The sequence below is a fragment of the Oryctolagus cuniculus genome, chromosome 12 (genome assembly GCF_964237555.1).
Source record: "Oryctolagus cuniculus chromosome 12, mOryCun1.1, whole genome shotgun sequence".
NCBI lineage: Eukaryota > Metazoa > Chordata > Mammalia > Lagomorpha > Leporidae > Oryctolagus > Oryctolagus cuniculus.
This window is the reverse complement of record NC_091443.1, coordinates 76,998,576-77,017,117: the sequence shown is the minus strand read 5'-3', so window position 1 is coordinate 77,017,117 and position 18,542 is coordinate 76,998,576. Positions and strand designations below refer to the sequence as shown.

At 38.2% G+C, this 18,542-nt stretch overlaps 1 protein-coding gene across 1 annotated transcript in view; it reads right to left on the bottom strand.

The window, feature by feature from the left end:
- Nucleotides 1-18,542, bottom strand: part of UNC13C (unc-13 homolog C) — a 656,715-nt gene that overhangs the window by 338,629 nt on the left and 299,544 nt on the right. Inside the window, exon 12 of the mRNA XM_017348010.3 lies at nt 17,699-17,862. Coding sequence (XP_017203499.2) covers nt 17,699-17,862 — 164 coding nt within the window. The remainder of the gene's footprint in view (nt 1-17,698; nt 17,863-18,542) is intronic.

The window sequence follows — 18,542 nt, the reverse complement described above, 5'->3', positions numbered from 1 at the left end:
ACAAGGATATGGGAGATGGCAAAAGGAAAATATACATGCTTGGGATCAGGTAGGGGAGAGATAAAGCATCATAGGCAGTTGTTAAATTAAACCATTAAGAAAATGACTAGAAATGTAGCAACTCTGAGCCAGTTTTGTCTATTTAAAGAGATACTGGAGGTCATGAGATTGGATCATCAATTTCCTTGGGTTTACAAAAGCATTGGTGTGTTGTTCACAAGACATCTGTGTTTCTCAGTGTTTACTTCATTTAGCTGCCATCCTTTGATTCATGGGGTCTGGGTAAGATGGCAGCAGCAGATTAGGGATTACTTCAAGCATCAATAACGGAGAAAACTGGGAATACACTATCTAAAGCACTCACTGTGTAACTTCTAAGTGAAAGAGATTTATGTTGCAAATGACATAATCAGTGAAGGTTGGTTCTTACTGATAAGGCATTTGAGATGAAAATAGATGTGATATAAGAGCCACAATTATCAAAACCAAGCTGTTTATTTTACACTTTTAGTTGGTTAAGCAAATTTTTTAAACACTATTTTTAAAATTTTTAAGTATATGGTATTTTTTCATTTAATGCTGCTATTTGTTATTGTGAACTCAGAACTTTATTGTGTTTTTATGTATTTTTATTCTTATTTTTTAAAAGATTTTATTTATTTATTTGAAAGGTAGAATTACAAAGAGGCAGAGGCAGAGAAAGAGAGAGAGAGAGAGAGAGAGAGAGAAGAGGAGAGAGAGAGGTCTTCCATTGCTGGTTCACTCCCCAGATGGCTGCAATGGCTGAAGCTGTGCCATTCCAAAGCCAGGAGCCAGGAGCTTCTTCCAGGTCTCCTACGTGGGTGCAGGGGCCCAAGGCCATCTTCTACTGCTTTCCTAGGACTTAGCAGAGAGCTAGATCAGAAGTGGAGCAGCTGAGACTTGAACTGGTGCCCATATGGGATGCCAGCACTGCAGGTGATGGCTTTATCTGCTCTGCCACAGCATGGGCCCCCTATTGTGTTTTAAAAATGATGCTGGGCTTTATTTTAACCATAACTTCCACAGAAGCATGGCAGTTTGATTGCAATGAAATGTCACAGAATCCTTACTGAAGAAAAGTATAAAACTGTTTAAGTTGAAAGATAGAATTGTATACATATTATATTTTAATACATATCTACATATTTTGAATACATATATACATGTCTGTAATATTATAAATACATATCTTAAAAGTATTTAAAATATAGATGCACACATCGTACTATAGTTTTTAAATATATATAGTATAAAACACTAAACATCTATGAACATTCTATTTTTAAATATATATTTTAAATGTGTGTATATATATATAAATTTCTACATAGGAGATATAAATTCAATTTATTTATATATTTATTATATAATATATACTTATATAGAGAGAAGATGTAAATGTTCTAAGAAATTATGTTTATTATGCATTTTATATAAATGCCATTTATTTATGTTATTTTAATATGCATTGAGAGCATGTAAATACCCTAAGAAATTTTGTCACAGCAATGCTTCACAACCAACATTATAATATCAACAAATAATTTATAGATTATATATGAGTATTTATGGACAATATAGGCAAAGCCATCTAAATAGATATAATTTTGAGTTTTCTATTTTAATATTATCTTTTCTATGCATTATCATTAATAATATAAATTATTCATAGAAAAATTGGGAAAATATTGACAAACACTGAATTCAAGCTCCTGTTCATACTTTAAACATTTCCCTAAAAAAAATGAATTCAAGTAACAGCTCAATTGTAATCATGAATAATCGCTGTCTTACAAAAGCTGAATTGATTAGAATAGAATTGCAGGGTTTTCTGCTGTCTAATCTTTAGTTCTCTCTCTTTGACTATTAAAGACTTCTTGTCTGAGCCCTCTTCCTTCATTGATCATGCATTTACTGTATTTCTGGTAGTGCTTTTTGAGCTAGGGATATGGAGTTGATTAAAACACATTGCTTATATAAAAAAAGCTGCACACACATTAAACCCTACCTTGTCACCCAGCAGCAAGTGCTATCCCAAGGTAGCAAAAAGGCTTGGATGGGCTATAGGATAGAGGCGTGAGGCCTGGAGGTACAGGGCTGAGCTGCAAGTCACAGCTGAGTCCACTGTGAGTGAAAAGACATCAGAGGGAAATGTCTGAGCCAAGGCCTAGATGACGGGAATTTATGTAATGATGTGGAAGGAGTGAAGAGCTCAGTGTCCCTAGGATTTGGGTCAACAAATATTTATTGAATATGTCTTCATTATGAGGCTGTGCAAGAATTAGGCTATGTGTATGCAGTAATGAATCTACAGCTGGATTAATGGGGGAATAAATCACATGATGTATTTAATACAATCACAAGAAAGGCATGAAACTTACTGGAGTTATGAGACATACCAGTCAGTATTTGTGTATAATGACCCAGTCTGGAGGGTCAGGAGAGTTGTCTTGAAGTGAGATTGGACTAAGAATTAATGGATGAGTAAGAGACAGCAGAGCCAAGTAGGGCTTGATATCCCTGACCAATAAAGAATGCACTCCAGGAGCCAGCATTGTGGTGTAGTGGGTGAAAGCACCACCTGCAGTGCCAGCATTCAATACAGGTGTCAGTTCGAGTCCCAGCTGCTCCACTTTCAATCCAGCTCTCCACTTTGGCCTGAGAAAGCAGTGGATGATAGTCCAAGACGCTGGGCTTCTGCAACCACATGAGAGACCTAAAAGAAACTCCTGGCTTCAGATGAGCCTAACAGTTCTGGCTACTGCAGCCATTTGAGAAATGAACCAACGGATGGAAGACCTCTCTCTCTCTCTCTCTCTCTCTTCTCTCTCTTTCTGTGTGTGTGTTTCCCTTTCTGTAATTTTGCCTTTCAAATAAAAATTAAATACGTGTTTTTTAAAAAAGAATGTACTACAGAGAAATCAGATAGTTAGAAATCAAGACCTGCGGCCAGGGTTGTGGCTCAGTGGGTTATGTCACCACCTGCAACACTGGTGTCCAATATGGGCACCAGTTCAAGTCTCAGCTGCTCCACTTCCAATCCAGCTCCTGGGAAAGCAATGCAACATGGCCCAGGTCTTTGGACCCCCGCCACTCCTGTGAGTGACCTGGTTGTACTCCTAGGCTCATGGCTTAGGCCTGGCCCTGCCTGACCCACTGGGGTTATTTGAAGAGTAAACCAGTGGATAGAAGAACTCTATCTTTCATATCTCTAACTCTACCTTTTAAATAAATAAGTAAATTTTAACAGATCAAAACCCAATGGAAAGAAAAAAAGAGTCATAACATGTATGGGGAACACTAGCAATTTCAGCTTGGTAAAGCCCACTTTTCTAGGAGAACATCCCAGACCTGGAATGGCCAGAGAGGAGGCGGGGAGCATGCACAGTCTCGTACACTTGTGCCATGTTATGTAACCTGGAACTATCCCTTTGGGTAAAAAACAAAGCTCAAAATCTTTTTAAAAATTATTTATATATGAACGAAACAAGTTTCATGTTTTTCATATATAAAGGCTACCCTCTTTGCCTCCCTCACTCTCATATCCCCTCTCCCTTTCTTTCTTATTTGTCTTTTTTGTCTTTTAATTTAATTTTACAATGACATGCTTTTTTTTTTTTTTTTTTTTTGGTTTTTGACAGGCAGAGTGGGCAGTGAGAGAGAGAGAGACAGAGAGAAAGGTCTTCCTTTTGTCGTTGGTTCACCCTCCAATGGCCGCCGTGGCCGGCGCACTGCGCTGATCCGATGGCAGGAGCCAGGTGCTTCTCCTGGTCTCCCATGGGGTGCAGGGCCCAAGCACTTGGGCCATCCTCCACTGCACTCCCTGGCCACAGCAGAGAGCTGGCCTGGAAGAGGGGCAACCGGGACAGAATCCGGCGCCCCGACCGGGACTAGAACCTGGTGTGCTGGCGCCGCAAGGTGGAGGATTAGCCTAGTGAGCCGCAGCGCCGGCAATGACATGCTTTCAATTTACTTTAATCACAACCTTAGCCCTCTACTACGTGAAGAATTCAACAAGTAGGAGGTAGAAAAACCACTATTCCTCAAGAGTATAGACTAGGTCTATAAACAATAATCAAATCTCAAAATGTATGAATATAAATTAAAAAAAAAAATGATCCCCAGGAACTTGAGTTTGTCTGTATGGAGTAGGAAGTCAGACAGCAGTCTGGACTTTGATTAATTTGCACAGGAGAAGCTTTTAGGAGGATGGATTTAAGAAAGCTAAGAGTAAAATAGAGTCCAGTTAGGAGGCTAGGAAGTGAAGGGATGATAAATATCTTAGCTAAGCCAGCAGTGTGGAGACAAAGAAGATGTAACAGATTTGATCAATGTTAAGAGGAAAAACTGTCAGGACTTGTAATTTGATAAGGAATGTGGTATGGGGAAATGGACAGGTTGAGTTCCAAATTTATAGTTTGGGTGATTGGATGAATAGTGCCTCTGCCAAGTGAGTTTCAAACTTACAAGCAGAAAGTAATTTGAAGGTACTTTGAAGATTCTGTTGAATTGAAGCTTAAGGTGCTTGAAGAGAGCTTCCATGTAGGTATGTTATTGGTTACTGGAGAGCTAAACTGTACACTTAGATGTGGGATAATCATCAAGAACCATAGGAAACTATGAGAAAGGATAAGATCATTCAGGGAGACTATGCAGAGTGTAGATGTTAGAGAATGGAAACAGAGAAGCATCAATATAGAAGGAAATGGTGGTCGCAGCATCTATGACTGGGACCAAATAAAAAACGAGAGAGTTAAGTGGAAGTTGGGAATCAGCAATCCAGAAATGACGGGCCTAGGAGGTTTGCAGGGGGAAAGGATGATGGATACTCTTAAGTGCAGTGAGAGTCTTATAATGTAAAGACAGAGGTTACTGGACTTGATAGGTACAAATCATTGTGACCTCAGCAAGGTCAGTGATCGTGGAGTGACAGGAACTTGCACTAAGCGGAAATTAGATGAACATTAGGAAGTGCATGAGGCCGACCTTGGTTAAAGCCAGTCGACTGGTATCTAGCTGAGCAGTTTTGACTTTTACATATGGAAGTCTGAGATTTTTGAAGAGGAATGTAGAATTATAATATGAACCTGGAAAGATGACTCTGAAGTGGGATAAATGTGGATTCAAATAAGTAGGTATTGGAAGCCAAAAAGAAAAGAGAGACGAAATTATGAGGTGAGAAGTGAAAAGTGACACTTCTGCCTTGCTTGCCACATGGATAAACACTTTACATTCCACAGTGAGAAGGAGAAAAAATAGTACTTTAAGATAATCTCCAAATCATAGGATCAAACTGTCTCTTTCTGAACTCCAAAATATAAAAACTTAAATACTTCTGCAATACTTGATTGTACTAGGGAACTAATTTTAAACTTGATTTTGACTATGTTATAGCAGAAGAATTATTATGACCTCTAGAAATATGAAAAACAGGTAGGAAAACTGCTGCTTTGCCACATAATCTTCACCACCACCACCACCACCATCATCATCATCACCCCACCAGGTGAACTAGGTAATTCTAGGCACTAAAGTTGTTTTTCTTTAAATTAATGGCCTCTTTTGTTTTGGTTTCTTTCTTCAATGTTTCTGAATTCTGACACTTTTTTTGAAATTAAACATTTTATTTCCTTTCCTTTCCCCTAATTTAAAGTAATATGCTCAAGAATTTGAGTTCAGACATGTAAGTTTAGAGATGTGTCATAACAACTAGCGCCTTTCTTCTCCTACTGTCTTCTTTTTTAAAGAGAAAGCTTTAAAAATAATTTATGTATTTCTAATTAACAAAAATTACTGTGCATCTATTATGTGCAGCATTTTTAAATATTCCTCAAGTATTCATGGAAAATAGAATTAAATTTATTTCGGTGCAAAAAATTTTTGAAATCCATGCATAATTTTCTAAAACATGCAATTTGATGAACATCCTGAATATTACTTTTATGCTTGGATTCAAAATCTTTGTACCAAACCAATCTTAGCTTTTCATTCATTTTCCACAACCTTTTTGAACTAGACTACACTGTGAAATAATTAATCCAAGCTAATTAACTTATATATTTCTTCACATCCTTTATGATGAGAAGATGTAAAATTTACTCTGTTGACTATTGTCAAGAATAGAATACACTGTCATTTACTATAATGTCATGCCTGGAGTGGGCCTCTTGAATTTATGCCTCCTGATTAATAACTGAAATTTTATATCCTTTGACCAACCCACCCCTCCCACACAGCTCTGATAGCCACCATTGCATTCTCCAGTTCTGTGAGATGAACATTTTGAGAGTCCACATTTGAGTGAGCTCATGTGGTATCTGTTTTCCTGTGCTTGGTTTATTTCACTGAACATATCCCCCAGCTTCAATCATAATGTTGCAAATAGCATGGTTTCCTTCTTTTTTAAGGATCCATAATATCCACTGTGAAGTATAGACCATGTTTTCTTTACCCATTTTTCTGTTGATAGACACTAAGGTTGACTTCACAGCTTGGCTATTCGAATGATGATGCAATGAACAACACTCGAGTGCAAACACCTCTTAGACATCCTGATGTAACTTGCTTTGGCTCTCCTCCCTCTATTTTCAATGGTGCATATTACTTGTGTTTCTATTTCTGCTATATTGCATTTTGTTCCTGCTTTGTTGTAGTCTTATCCAACCCATATGTAACACAGTGTTTTCCTGTATATAGGAATTGCCTAATGACTGTTCCTTAATGAAACTATTAAAGTAACATGAGCCAAAAGTACTTAGGCAGAGTTAGAGATTACAGAATATACGCTTGGTTACCTTGAGTACAATTTATCAAAGCATCCCAGCACTCTCTGAGCATTTCACTGAAGCACATAGCAGTTCACACAGACAATGGCTACTTTGAAGGCTAACCGTGTTCCACCTAGAACTGGTATGCTACTAGTAGTATTTTAATTTTTCCAGAACATTAAACTTGTATTCACCTTGAAGAACTGAGGAAGACGTTGTAGTTTTGGATTAAATTTAACTGAGTTGATTTCTGGAGTTGATGTGCAGAAGATAGTTATTCATGATTCATCCCTTTAAGCCTCTCACAGAAATTTTCCAGAAACAAACAAACAAAAAAAGATGTGTAATCACAGCAGTACTTGATATCTGGGCACCAATCAAACATTCCCCAAGTATCTGGGAAGAAGTTTCCCTCACTACAGGTCAGCTTGCTGGAATGAGAAATACTCAGTGATTGACTGGTATCTAACCTCTTAAAACATTGACCTGACTAAAGAGGAACAGGAAAATATGTCTAGGAATCATCCTCCATACATGTACGTCTCCAGATCAATGATCTGGGGCCTAGCCTGCTTCCCAAGAAGGCTGTCAATCAATCCCTGTTCCATGGTAACAGCCTCCTGAGGCAGTAAAGCTCTTTGTCATTTCCCACAGCTCCCAATCTATATCCTTTAAAGAGCATGCAACCCAATACTGCAATACAGCTTGTGTGATACAGAATGGGCAGTGGGATACGAGGCTGGTTAGAAGAGAAGGCCAGAAGAACACTAAGAAGAGTAAGCCCTGGGGTTTACATGTAATATTTTATGTTCTTCTTGCAAAATAAAATTAGCAGGTTGTTCATATTTCTCAGAAAAAAAAATCGGCTTTTACACTTAGAGAACCCTTCAACAAAAGCAGATGAATTATTTTCCCTAGTCCAAAAGAAGGCTCATTTGAAAAAAAAATACAAGATGTAGAAAATTTTTCTGGGCTTGCCTTTCCGATTAAGGCCTGCATGTAGATAATGACAGTACCCAGGTAGTTGGTCAGCAAATAGGAATGTGCAGAAAGCCTGTGAGTAGCCAAAACAAGCAAGATGCAAACATCTTTTATATCATCATCTTACAGACACACACAAGTACTTAGATAGCCAGAACAAACATATGCTCACCCACCCCCCAAAAAAGAGGAGGAATTAAACTGAAGGATCACAGTGTTATCTACAGTTGAAGCTATACATTTTCGTGATTTACAAAACGTATGTTGAACTTTTAATAAGCGCACCATATGGGGGCCAGCATTGTGGTGCAGCAGCTAAAACTGCAGCTTGTAATGCTGGCATCCCATGTTGCAGTGCCAGAGTTTGAGTGCACCTTCTCTCTATGTATGGTTACAGCCAAGGCAAACTTTCTCTCATTTCTAACCATCTTTGATGAAAGCAACAATTCCAGTACTACAGAAATTATTTTCAGGATAAAAAAACACAATCAGCAATATAAAATGTCTGAGTATACCTCTGCTGAAAAACACTCCTTTAAAAACAGCCCTTTAGTGAACATGTTGGTGTAGCCAGTTAAAACACTACTTGCAATGACAGCATCCCATATCAGTGTGCTGGATCAAGCCCCAGCTGCTCTGCTTCTGATCGAACTTCCTGTTGCTGCACCATGGAAGACAGAAGATGATGGCTCAACTTCTTGGGCCCTTATCCCAGATGAGAGACTCAGATAGAGTTCTGGGCTCCTGGCCCAGCCCTGATTATTGTGGGCATTTGAGAAGTAAATCAATGGATGGATAATATACATACATACACATCATATACATACATATATATGTACATATGTGCATGTGTGTGTGTATCTCCTTCAAGCAGATAAAGATAAATAAATAAACATTTTTTTAAGTAGCCCTTCAACAAATTAGGTCATAAAGTGCTACTGCAAACTCTGGAAATATTTAACATTTCCCCCCAAAGGCATGATTAAAAACAATGGATGAATAATGTTAAAAGCAGTTAACTTCACTTTCACAAGTAAATGAGGCTAATGTCAAAATGATTTAACAAATGGAATTTCAGTTCCACAGACAAAGCTGGAGTAACAAATTTCAAAATGATAATGCTTAAACTGTGAATAATGAAGCATAGTTCTAGCTTAAAAACAGACACACAGACTAATGAAACAGAACTGAGAGTCCAGAATAAATCCATGCATTTACATCCAGTTGATTCTGCACAGAGAGGCCAAGAACACACAATGAGGAAAGGACCATGTCAACAATAAATGGTGCTGAGAATACTGGGCAGCACCTGCAGAAGAAGGAATTTAGAACCTCAACATAGCTAAATGCCATAAGTCCCAAAACTATGAAACTACCAGGAGAAAACAGAATAGGAAGGTCCCATGATATTGGTCTGGGCTCGGTTTTCTTGATTTAACTCCAAGAGTGAAAAAGGATACATGATATTATGTACATCAAACTAAAAGATATCTACATAGCAAAGAAAGTTATCAATAAGTGAACATACAACATACAAAATGAAAGAAAATGTTTTCAAGCTATACAACTGATAAGGGATAATATCCACAATATGTAAGGCAAACAATTCAACAACAACAAAACAACCTGACTAAAAATGAGCAAAGGCCCTGAATAGGTATTTATCAAAATGAGACAAACAAAAGGCTAATAGGTTAATGAAAAAAAAAAAATGTTTGACATTGCTAATCATCATCAGGGAAATGCATATTAAATCCACCATAAGATACTGTCTCACTCTAGTTCCAATGGCTACTGTGTAAAAGTCAAAGCATTTAGCTTAGCAGTTAGGATACCCGCATCCTGCATCACACTGCCTGGCTTTATTCCTGGTTCTGGTTTTGACTGTAGTTTCTGACTACTGCAGGCCCTGGGAATCAACAGTGACAGCTCAAGTAGTTGGGTTCCTGTCACCCAGTAGGGAGACCTGGATTGAATTCTTGTTATCTACCTTCAGCCTCAGCCCAGCCCTGCCTATCAAGCAACTCGGGAGCAAACCAGATCATGGACACTCTTTTTCTCCTTCCTTCCTTATATCTGACTCATAAATAAATAAATAAATGACATGAATGTTGATGAAGATATGGAGAAAAGGGAATCCTTGCACACTGTTGATGGTGGGAATGTAAATTTGTACAGCATTGTGACAAACAGTCTGCAGAGTTATAAAAAAGTTAAAAATTGAACTATGATATAATTTATCAATCCCACTACTAGGTATCTACCCAAAAGAAATGAATTCAGTACACTGAAGAAATATCTGTATTCCCATGTTTAATGCAGTACTATTCACAAAAGTCAAAATCAGGGATCAACCTAGGTCTCTGCTGATGGATGAGAAGATAAAGTAAATGTGGTGTGTGTGTACAGTGGAGTACTACTTAGCCACAAAAGTAGAGTAATTCTGTCATTGTTGACACCAGGGATGAATCTGGAGGACCCCATGTTAAGTGAAATAAGCCAGACACAGAAAAACAAATGCCACATGATCTTTCTCATATTTAGAACCTAATAAGTTGGTCTCACATAACTAAAGAGAGATTGGCGGGGGGGGTGTTAGGAAGATATGGATAAAAGGATACTAACTGCCAGCTGGTTAAGAGGATTAATGTCAGGAGACCTATTCCACAACATGGTAACCACAGCTAATGACAACATAATGTATTCTTGAAAATGCTACACATTGGATGCTAAGTATTCTCACAACAGACATTATACCCATATGAGGTAATACATACGTTAATTTGCTAGATTTAGTCATTGTACATTATATAATTATTTGAAACAGCTTGTTCTGTATAATAAACAAGTATAATATTATCTGTCAATATATAAAATAAAATATTTTAAAAATGTACATAATGGGATAGTTACTAGCATGTTTTCAGCTGAAAAAACCACTACATTTACTGACCATTCTCACAAAACTATTAGCAAAACATTAGGCAGTCATGTGTATCTCAAATAACACATCTAAATTCATTTTACTTGATATTGTTGCATAAGCACCAGGATGAGAAAAATTAAAATAATCATCTAACTTAGATGCTGTTTCATGGACAGCTTTCATGATCACACCTAACCTCTGGTTTTCATGGAAAAGACATGCCTTGGCCGGTGTCGTGGCTCATGAGGTTAATCTTCCACCTGAGGCGCCAGCACCCCAGGTTCTAGTCCTGGTTGGGGCGATAGATTCTGTCCCGGTTACTCCTCTTCCAGACCAGCTCTCTGCTGTGACCCGGGAGTGCAGTGGAGGATGGCCCAGGTCCCTGGGCCCTGCACTCGCATGGGAGACCAGGAGAAGCACCTGGCTCCTGGCTTCGCATCAGCGCAGCGCCGACCATAGCGGCCTCAGTGGCCACTTTGGGGGTGAACCAATGGAAAAAGGAAGACCTTTCTCTCTGTCTCTCTATCTCACTGTCTAACTCTGCCTGTCAAAATAAATTAATTAATAAAAATTTTAAAAAAAGAAAAGACATGCTTTTGACTCCAAAGATTAAAAAAAATTGTTTTTAGTGAAGAGCAAGATGATTGGAAAGAATTCCCTAAAAGACACTGTAATTCTTAAATCCTTTGTAGAGATTTGAGTGAGTCGAGGCAAATGAAAGATGATCTGCATTCCTGATGCTAGAAATACTCTAAAACTATATTAATCACATCTAGGCACCAAATTGAAATCAGCATGTATTTCAGTAATCAATAAATACTTAATTCATGCCTATCACTGAAGAGAGACTCAAACATTTAAGGGCCACTTCTCCCTCTCCCAAAAACATCACCACTTCTCATAAGATATTTTGAATTGCTGGAGTCTATTTATGGAGGTTTGGAGCATTGGAAGTCACAGGGCTTAGAGAAGTGACAAAAGTCAAAGAGCAAGCAAGAACGGGGCTGCACACTGCCCTCTCCTCTATGCCTTCTACTCTCCATTCTTGGATCTGGCTACACCAGCTCTAAGCTCTTACAGCACACGCGCATACCTCAATTACCACTGTTTTGTTAGCATTAAACTTCTCCCTACTCCCCTTAAAATAGGAGCTCACTGGGGACAAGAATTATGACTCATTGCTGTGTCTCCATTGCCCTGTACTGTGTTCTGAATGTTGTGTCTGCGCAAAATTCCTCTGTTGAGCCTTAAGCATCAAGTTTATGGGATTAGGAGATATTGACTGTGAGAGGTGCTTAGGTCATGATGGCGGAGCCCTCAGGAGTGGAATCTTAAGTGTCCTTATTAAAGAGATCTCATACCCCTGCAGCCCAGTGAGGACACAGCAAAAACACGATGTCTGTACATCAGGAGAGGAGTCCTCACCAAACACCGAATCAGCCAGCACCTTCATCTCAGACTTTGCAATTCCAGAACTATAGGGAATAAATTTCTGCTGTTCATAAGGTACCTAGTTTATGGTATATTGTCTTAGCAGCCTTTATAGACTAAGACATAGTAAATCCTTACATGGGATACTCAGGAAAGGTCTATTTTCTTAATAAATTTCATCTTCTAGAATGTGGGCTCCATGAGACTAGATATTGCTCTCCTGACCACTGTTTAATCCGCTGTGCCTAGAACAGTTTGGGCACAAGGTGGACCCTCGATATGTATTTCTCAAATGCACAAATGATTCAGTGAAGTGGTATCCACTTTAGAAAAAAATATAAACAGCTAAAATGTATTGGTGGCTTTAAAATACACATGTCCTAACAATGCTAGTTCAATATAAACTAGATTAACACGGTCTATGCTCAAAAAACAGGTTGTTTTTTAAGCATGCCAAGGTCAAAAGCAATGGTCTAATGCCTTGCTCATTAAATATTATGGATGACAGCAAGAGTCTAAGAGAACCTCAAATTTTGTAAGAAAACTTGGGCTTCATTTCATAATAAAATACTAATTAACCATTTAGTATAAAGGCATTTCCTTGATAGAAATCACCTCCCAAAGATGACTTAATCCTTGAGGGGTGACATGCAGTTCCCAGGATGTGTTGGAAGGTGAAGAGCATCTATCAGAATATTAGTAGGAACATCTATGTTAGCATAAACAGTTGAAAAGAATCAAGGACTCCCCAAATTCTCATGCCATAACCATTCTCTCCGAGTGACCTCACAATATAAAATATATGAAATGGCCTTCTCCTTTGAAAAAGGGAACAGACTATCATTCTTACTGTCACGAATTAGAAAATTGATTTATGTTAGATGGATGGCTGCATTTGCCACATGGGAACAAATTCGTCAGGTCCTTGATCAAATACTTGTTCCAACAACAAAACTGTAATCCCTTTCTTTCTTATAATGGTCCAGAATAAAGGATACCTTTTTATATAACAGATGCATCTAATCAATTGTGCCCTCTTAAGAAAATTCTCTGTGGTGACAAGGGAATGCATTTATAGTAAGTATGAAGAGTCTTAGAGGATTCGGAAGCTGAGTCTTAATGTTCAGGTTATTTACCAGCAAAACAGATTCAGCTCTTCTTCATATGATGAGAAATACATGAGAGAAAAATGTAATACGGTCCTACCAGACTCTGACTTAATGTACAGCTCACCTTACTTATTTCTTTTCCAAAACCATCTTCAAAAAAATAGGAATGTGCTTGAATGAAACAAAGGGATTGTGAACAGGAGGAAGGTTATGAAGTTTGGTTTTGGCTAAATATACAGGGTCTTTAAACATCAAAAGAAGCTGCAATTTGAGATCTGCGTCTGTTGCAACGGTGTGTAGGAAAGCCCACGAGCATGAAGCAGTTTTGTCCTTTCCCGTTTTCCCAAGTGTCACCACTATACAGACAGGACATCAATTCTAGATGGAAGCTGAACACCTTTATTTTGTGCTTTTTAAAAAAAATGAAGTAATTCTGAGCTAAGTTTACAATATCACTTTCTGTGTTTGGTTTGTTTGTTGTTGGGCAGTGCTTTGGTGTTTTTCTAGGGATTTTATTTTGTGGCCCCCTGAAGCATGGTTTGGAAACAATAGAACAACATTGATGGGGCTGGCACCATGGCGCAGCAGGTTAATCCTCTGCCTGAGGAATGGCATCCCATATGGGCACCAGTTCTAGTCCTGGCTGCCCCTCCTCCAGTCCAGCTCTCTGCTATGGCCTGGGAAAGCAGTAGAAGATGGCCCAAATGCTTGGGCCCCTGCACCCACATGGGAGACCAGGAAGAAGCGCCTGGCTCCTGGCTTCCGATCGGCACAGCACCGGCCGTTGTGGCCATCTGGGGAGTGAACCAACAGACAGAAGATTTTTCTGTCTGTCTCTCCCTCTCACTGTCTGTAACTCTACCTGTCAAATAAATAAATAAAAATCTTAAAAAAAAAAAAACAATATTGATTCACTAGTCAACCAGCTTAAATTTGAAAATAGGTTTACTTATAAACTGTTTTTTCCTTTATTTTTTTCCTAGTTTTATTATTAGCCAACAACAGGTTAGGACTCAAGCTACAGTTCAATTGCAGAAAGTGTCACTCTGAAAGTATGATCAATACTATCTCTCAAAGCTCATTTCAACAGCTAATAGAAAAATGTTAGTGTTTTGAAACTTTCCAAATGATTAGAAATGATCAATGTGGTGTGCTTTAAAATAATTACATACAATAAAATGGTGAAATAGTTATCTTTATCAGCTTAATTAAACTTTTCATTCTCTCTTTGTTTGCTTTGCCCCTCTGAAAACCTTTTGAAATCCAGAGATACGGCAAAGGTTGAGAATAAAGGTAATTCTGATACACAACTTCTGATTCTGATTTGTTTAATTATAAATATGTAATGAGCTTTTTCATGTGCTCAGAACTTCTTGTAAGATAATAATGAAAAATATGACTCCTTTTCAAGATTTCAATTTGTAAATCCTTGAACAGAATTCAAGTATACTTCTAGGTTGTTTCATTTAATTTTCTCTCTTAAACATAATTCTAGATTATAATTAACAAACATATCAATCTAAAAAGGGTAGATGTGTATTTTGCTAGAAAGTCAACTAAGTTCCAACAACTAATGACTATCAACAAATAGCAAATGAAGAGGATGTATCTATATTGGTAGTAATTTTTCTTTCGGGAGTTACTGGATTATCCAGCAATATATCTGTTTCTTCAAAAATTGCACCAAGGTTAATTGTACAAAAAACTTATATACAAAGCTATTAAATAATGAGCAGGCTTTAAAAAAATATTTATAGGGGCAGGTATTTGGTCTACCGGTTAAGAGGTTAGTTAAGATGCCCGCATGCATCCTAGTTCTGGCTCTGGATCCCACTTTCCTGTTAATGGAGATCCAGGGAGGCTGCACTGATGGTTCCTGCCACCCATGTGGGAGACCATGTTTCATGTTTGAATTTCCAGGTTTTTTTTTTTTTTTTTTTTTTTTTTTTTTTTTTTTTTACAGGCAGAGTGGACAGTGAGAGAGACAGAGAGAAAGTTCTTCCTTTGCCGTTGGTTCACCCTCCAATGGCCGATGCGGCCGGTGCATCGCGCTGATCTGATGGCAGCAGCCAGGTGCTTTTCCTGCTCTCCCATGCAGGTGCAGGGCCCAAGCACTTGGGCCATCCTCCACTGCATTCCCTGGCCACAGCAGAGAGCTGGCCTGGAAGAGGGGCAACCGGGACAGAATCTGGCGCCCCGACCGGGACTAGAACCCAGTGTGCCGGCGCCACTAGGCGGAGGATTAGCCTACTGAGCCGCATTTCCAGGTTTTGACCTGGCCCAGCCCAAGCCACTGCAGGCAAGTGGGAGTGAATCAGCTGATTAGAGTGCTTTCACTTTCTCTCCTTCCCTCCTGTTACTCTCTCCCTCTCAAGTCATAATAGAATAAAATGTATCTCAAAGAGGTAGAGAAAAATGTCTAGTTACAAATTCTCTAAAGTAAATGCTGTAAGGAAAGGTAGGTGAGAGGTCTCTGGGAAGAGACCGGACTGTGCAAGGGCCAAGAAGAGAGAGGGAGACCAGGGACCTAGAAGCAGAAAGTAGCTGCTCTAAAGTTTTGTCAAGGTGAGGGCACCGTTAAGGTTGTCTTGATCAGTACTCAATGCTAAAAGAAACAAATAATAAATAAAAATGCCACTATCAAATGTAGGAACATCAGTAGATATAATCTGCCATATTTTATTAACAATGAAGTGTACCTGATCATTTATCACAATAAAACAAGACATTTGTCCTCTTTATGTTTATCTGCATCGCTTTTGCTCTTTAGAGCAGTATTTGGCAATCCACAGCCCTCAAGTCAACTCTTGACCATGGTTCGCTTTATTTTAAATAAGCTTTTATTTACAAACTTTATTTCTAAGAACACAGCTGTGTCTTTTTTAATACAATATCTATGTCTGCTTTTCTCTCTGACTGTATAACTGAGCAGTTGTGAGAAAGACTGTAGGGCTCACAAAATATTCATTATCTCTCCCTTCACAGGAAAAAAAAATGCCAACCTCTTCTTTGGACAAATTATCTGGCATTATCAGGGACTTTGCCAAATTTGAGTCATATTTAAAAGACTCACTTTACCTGAATGTCACTTGATATTAAATGCATGTCCACTTTCTTTGTATTCTTACTGTTTATGTTGGTTGAAAAGCAAGAGAAAAATAAAATGTTGTAAAACAAAGGATTCTTCTTTTCAACTTTCTCACATTTTCCATTTTTCCCTTTAACATGACTGTGTTCTCAGATATAGGAGACACAGAAGTATAAAGGAATTTGACATCGGCTCAGAGATATTTGGGGATAAATTTTTATCTGTGTCATTTCTTTCACTAGGATTCTCTGCAGAAGGATGCTCTGATTTTCCCCCCAGTTGGACAGGACAATTCATTTACATGAGATTGTTCATCACAGCTGCATTCTAATTGTGTTAAAGTTTTACTCTAAGCGTGCTCTCGAGTTACAGCCATCGGCACAGGAGACAGCAGATGAGCAAGTCACACACTCCCTTGTGGGTGCTCAATTACCAAATGAGTTGCTGCCTAAGGAATGAGCCCCTGCTACTAGATGTGAACAAACGGGAACAATGACCATCAGTCTGGGACCCCACCACAGGGATTCCGGATTTGGGAGGCAGGTCTAGTTGGATGACTTCCAAGATCCCTTATGTGTCTAAGAATCTGAATATCTTGATTACATAGCATCAAGACATTCTGCAAATTGAAATTGCATGCACAACTGCTTTATCAGTAATTCAAAAACACTCCTATATTACGCTGTTCTAGAATTGGTAATAATGACGAAATGCCACAAACAGTAAACTTTGAAGTGGAATGCTAGTTTTGATCAAAGTCTCATCCATCATTCAAATGGTTTAAATGTATTTTCGGAGCTGGGATCTATTCAGTTCACATGGAAAAATTCTGTAGGATCACATTTACTCTAGTGTTTTGATTCTATGGATGCTAATTAAATATTGGGTTTATTTATTATTTTGGGCAATACATCATAAAGGCTCTAGATGTATCTGACACTAATAGACTCATCTTGGCAAATCAAGGTTTAAATTTCTCAGATATCAGATAAGGCACTGGTTTTCAAACTTTAGAACTTATGAGAACCACCTAGAAGGCTTAATAAGACACAGATTGAAGGACTTTCAGAACTTCTGATTCAATAGGTCTGGGCTAGATGGACAATCAGCATTTCTAAGTTCCCAGATGCTGGCGATGGTATTGACCAAGAGACTATATGTCAAAAACAGAACAGAAGTTGGGCAGATGATAATAATGAATGACAAGTCCTTAATATTTTACAGCTATAAGACAGAGGGTACACATTAACAATATGCACAATAAAACATAATTGTAGTTTAATTAAAAGTTCATGGGAAATAGAAGTGAAATGAATGCTCTTTCTTTAGACTACAAGGGAGATTTTTGACCATGTAAATGTTCTTTAGTACTTACGTCATAGCTTGATAAATGGATTCAATTCCGTAACGCATGGCAAATTCATCAACTATTTCTTGTGAAGCATCATCAAAGAAAACCTTCCAGGCTTCATCCCCCTTCACCTCTGGGATTTTTACTGCTCCATTAGATTTCACTTCAGTCAAGTAATGGAACAGATTCTAAAAGCAAATGGTTTTCAATTGTTTAGGATTCCCCAGAACAGGACAGAAATACTCAAGTATAACTTTCAGTAAAATTCATTTGCATTGTCATCACATCTAATCGTATATCTACAACCATGAGGACTATCTTGAATTTCTATTCTATCTCACATCGAAATTTTGATGTAAAAATCTCCTTTTATTTCTGCCTGGGTCTACACAGAGTCAGTGATCCAAATGTTTTGTACCTATCAAGTAATCTTAGTAGGAAATAAGTTTCTGCACTTAAACATTTCTACAAGATAGAACATGTTTTACATTCGTGGATTCTGGAGTAAATAATGACAAGCAGGATGAAAATGGAATTCTGGCTTTGTTAATTGAGAATGTAGTTATAATATTAATGAAACTGAAAGGGTGGCTGCAAAATGTAAGAGGACAATACCTTGCAATGGAGAATGAATCTGTAAGAGAAAAAAATCACTACCCTCAATTTCTTTTCGCTTCTAACAAGTTTAGGAACTGCTACTTCGAGGCAGCCTGGGTCAACTGAGAAACAAGTTCTTGAAGCAGCAGAAAAGACTCTGAAATGGGAAGCATAATGCAGTCCATCTGACCTAAATCTTCTTTGCCCACATTTAAGGTCAGAGGTCTGCATCACACCTCTACAAGGGATTTCTATTTATTCGTCTGAAGAC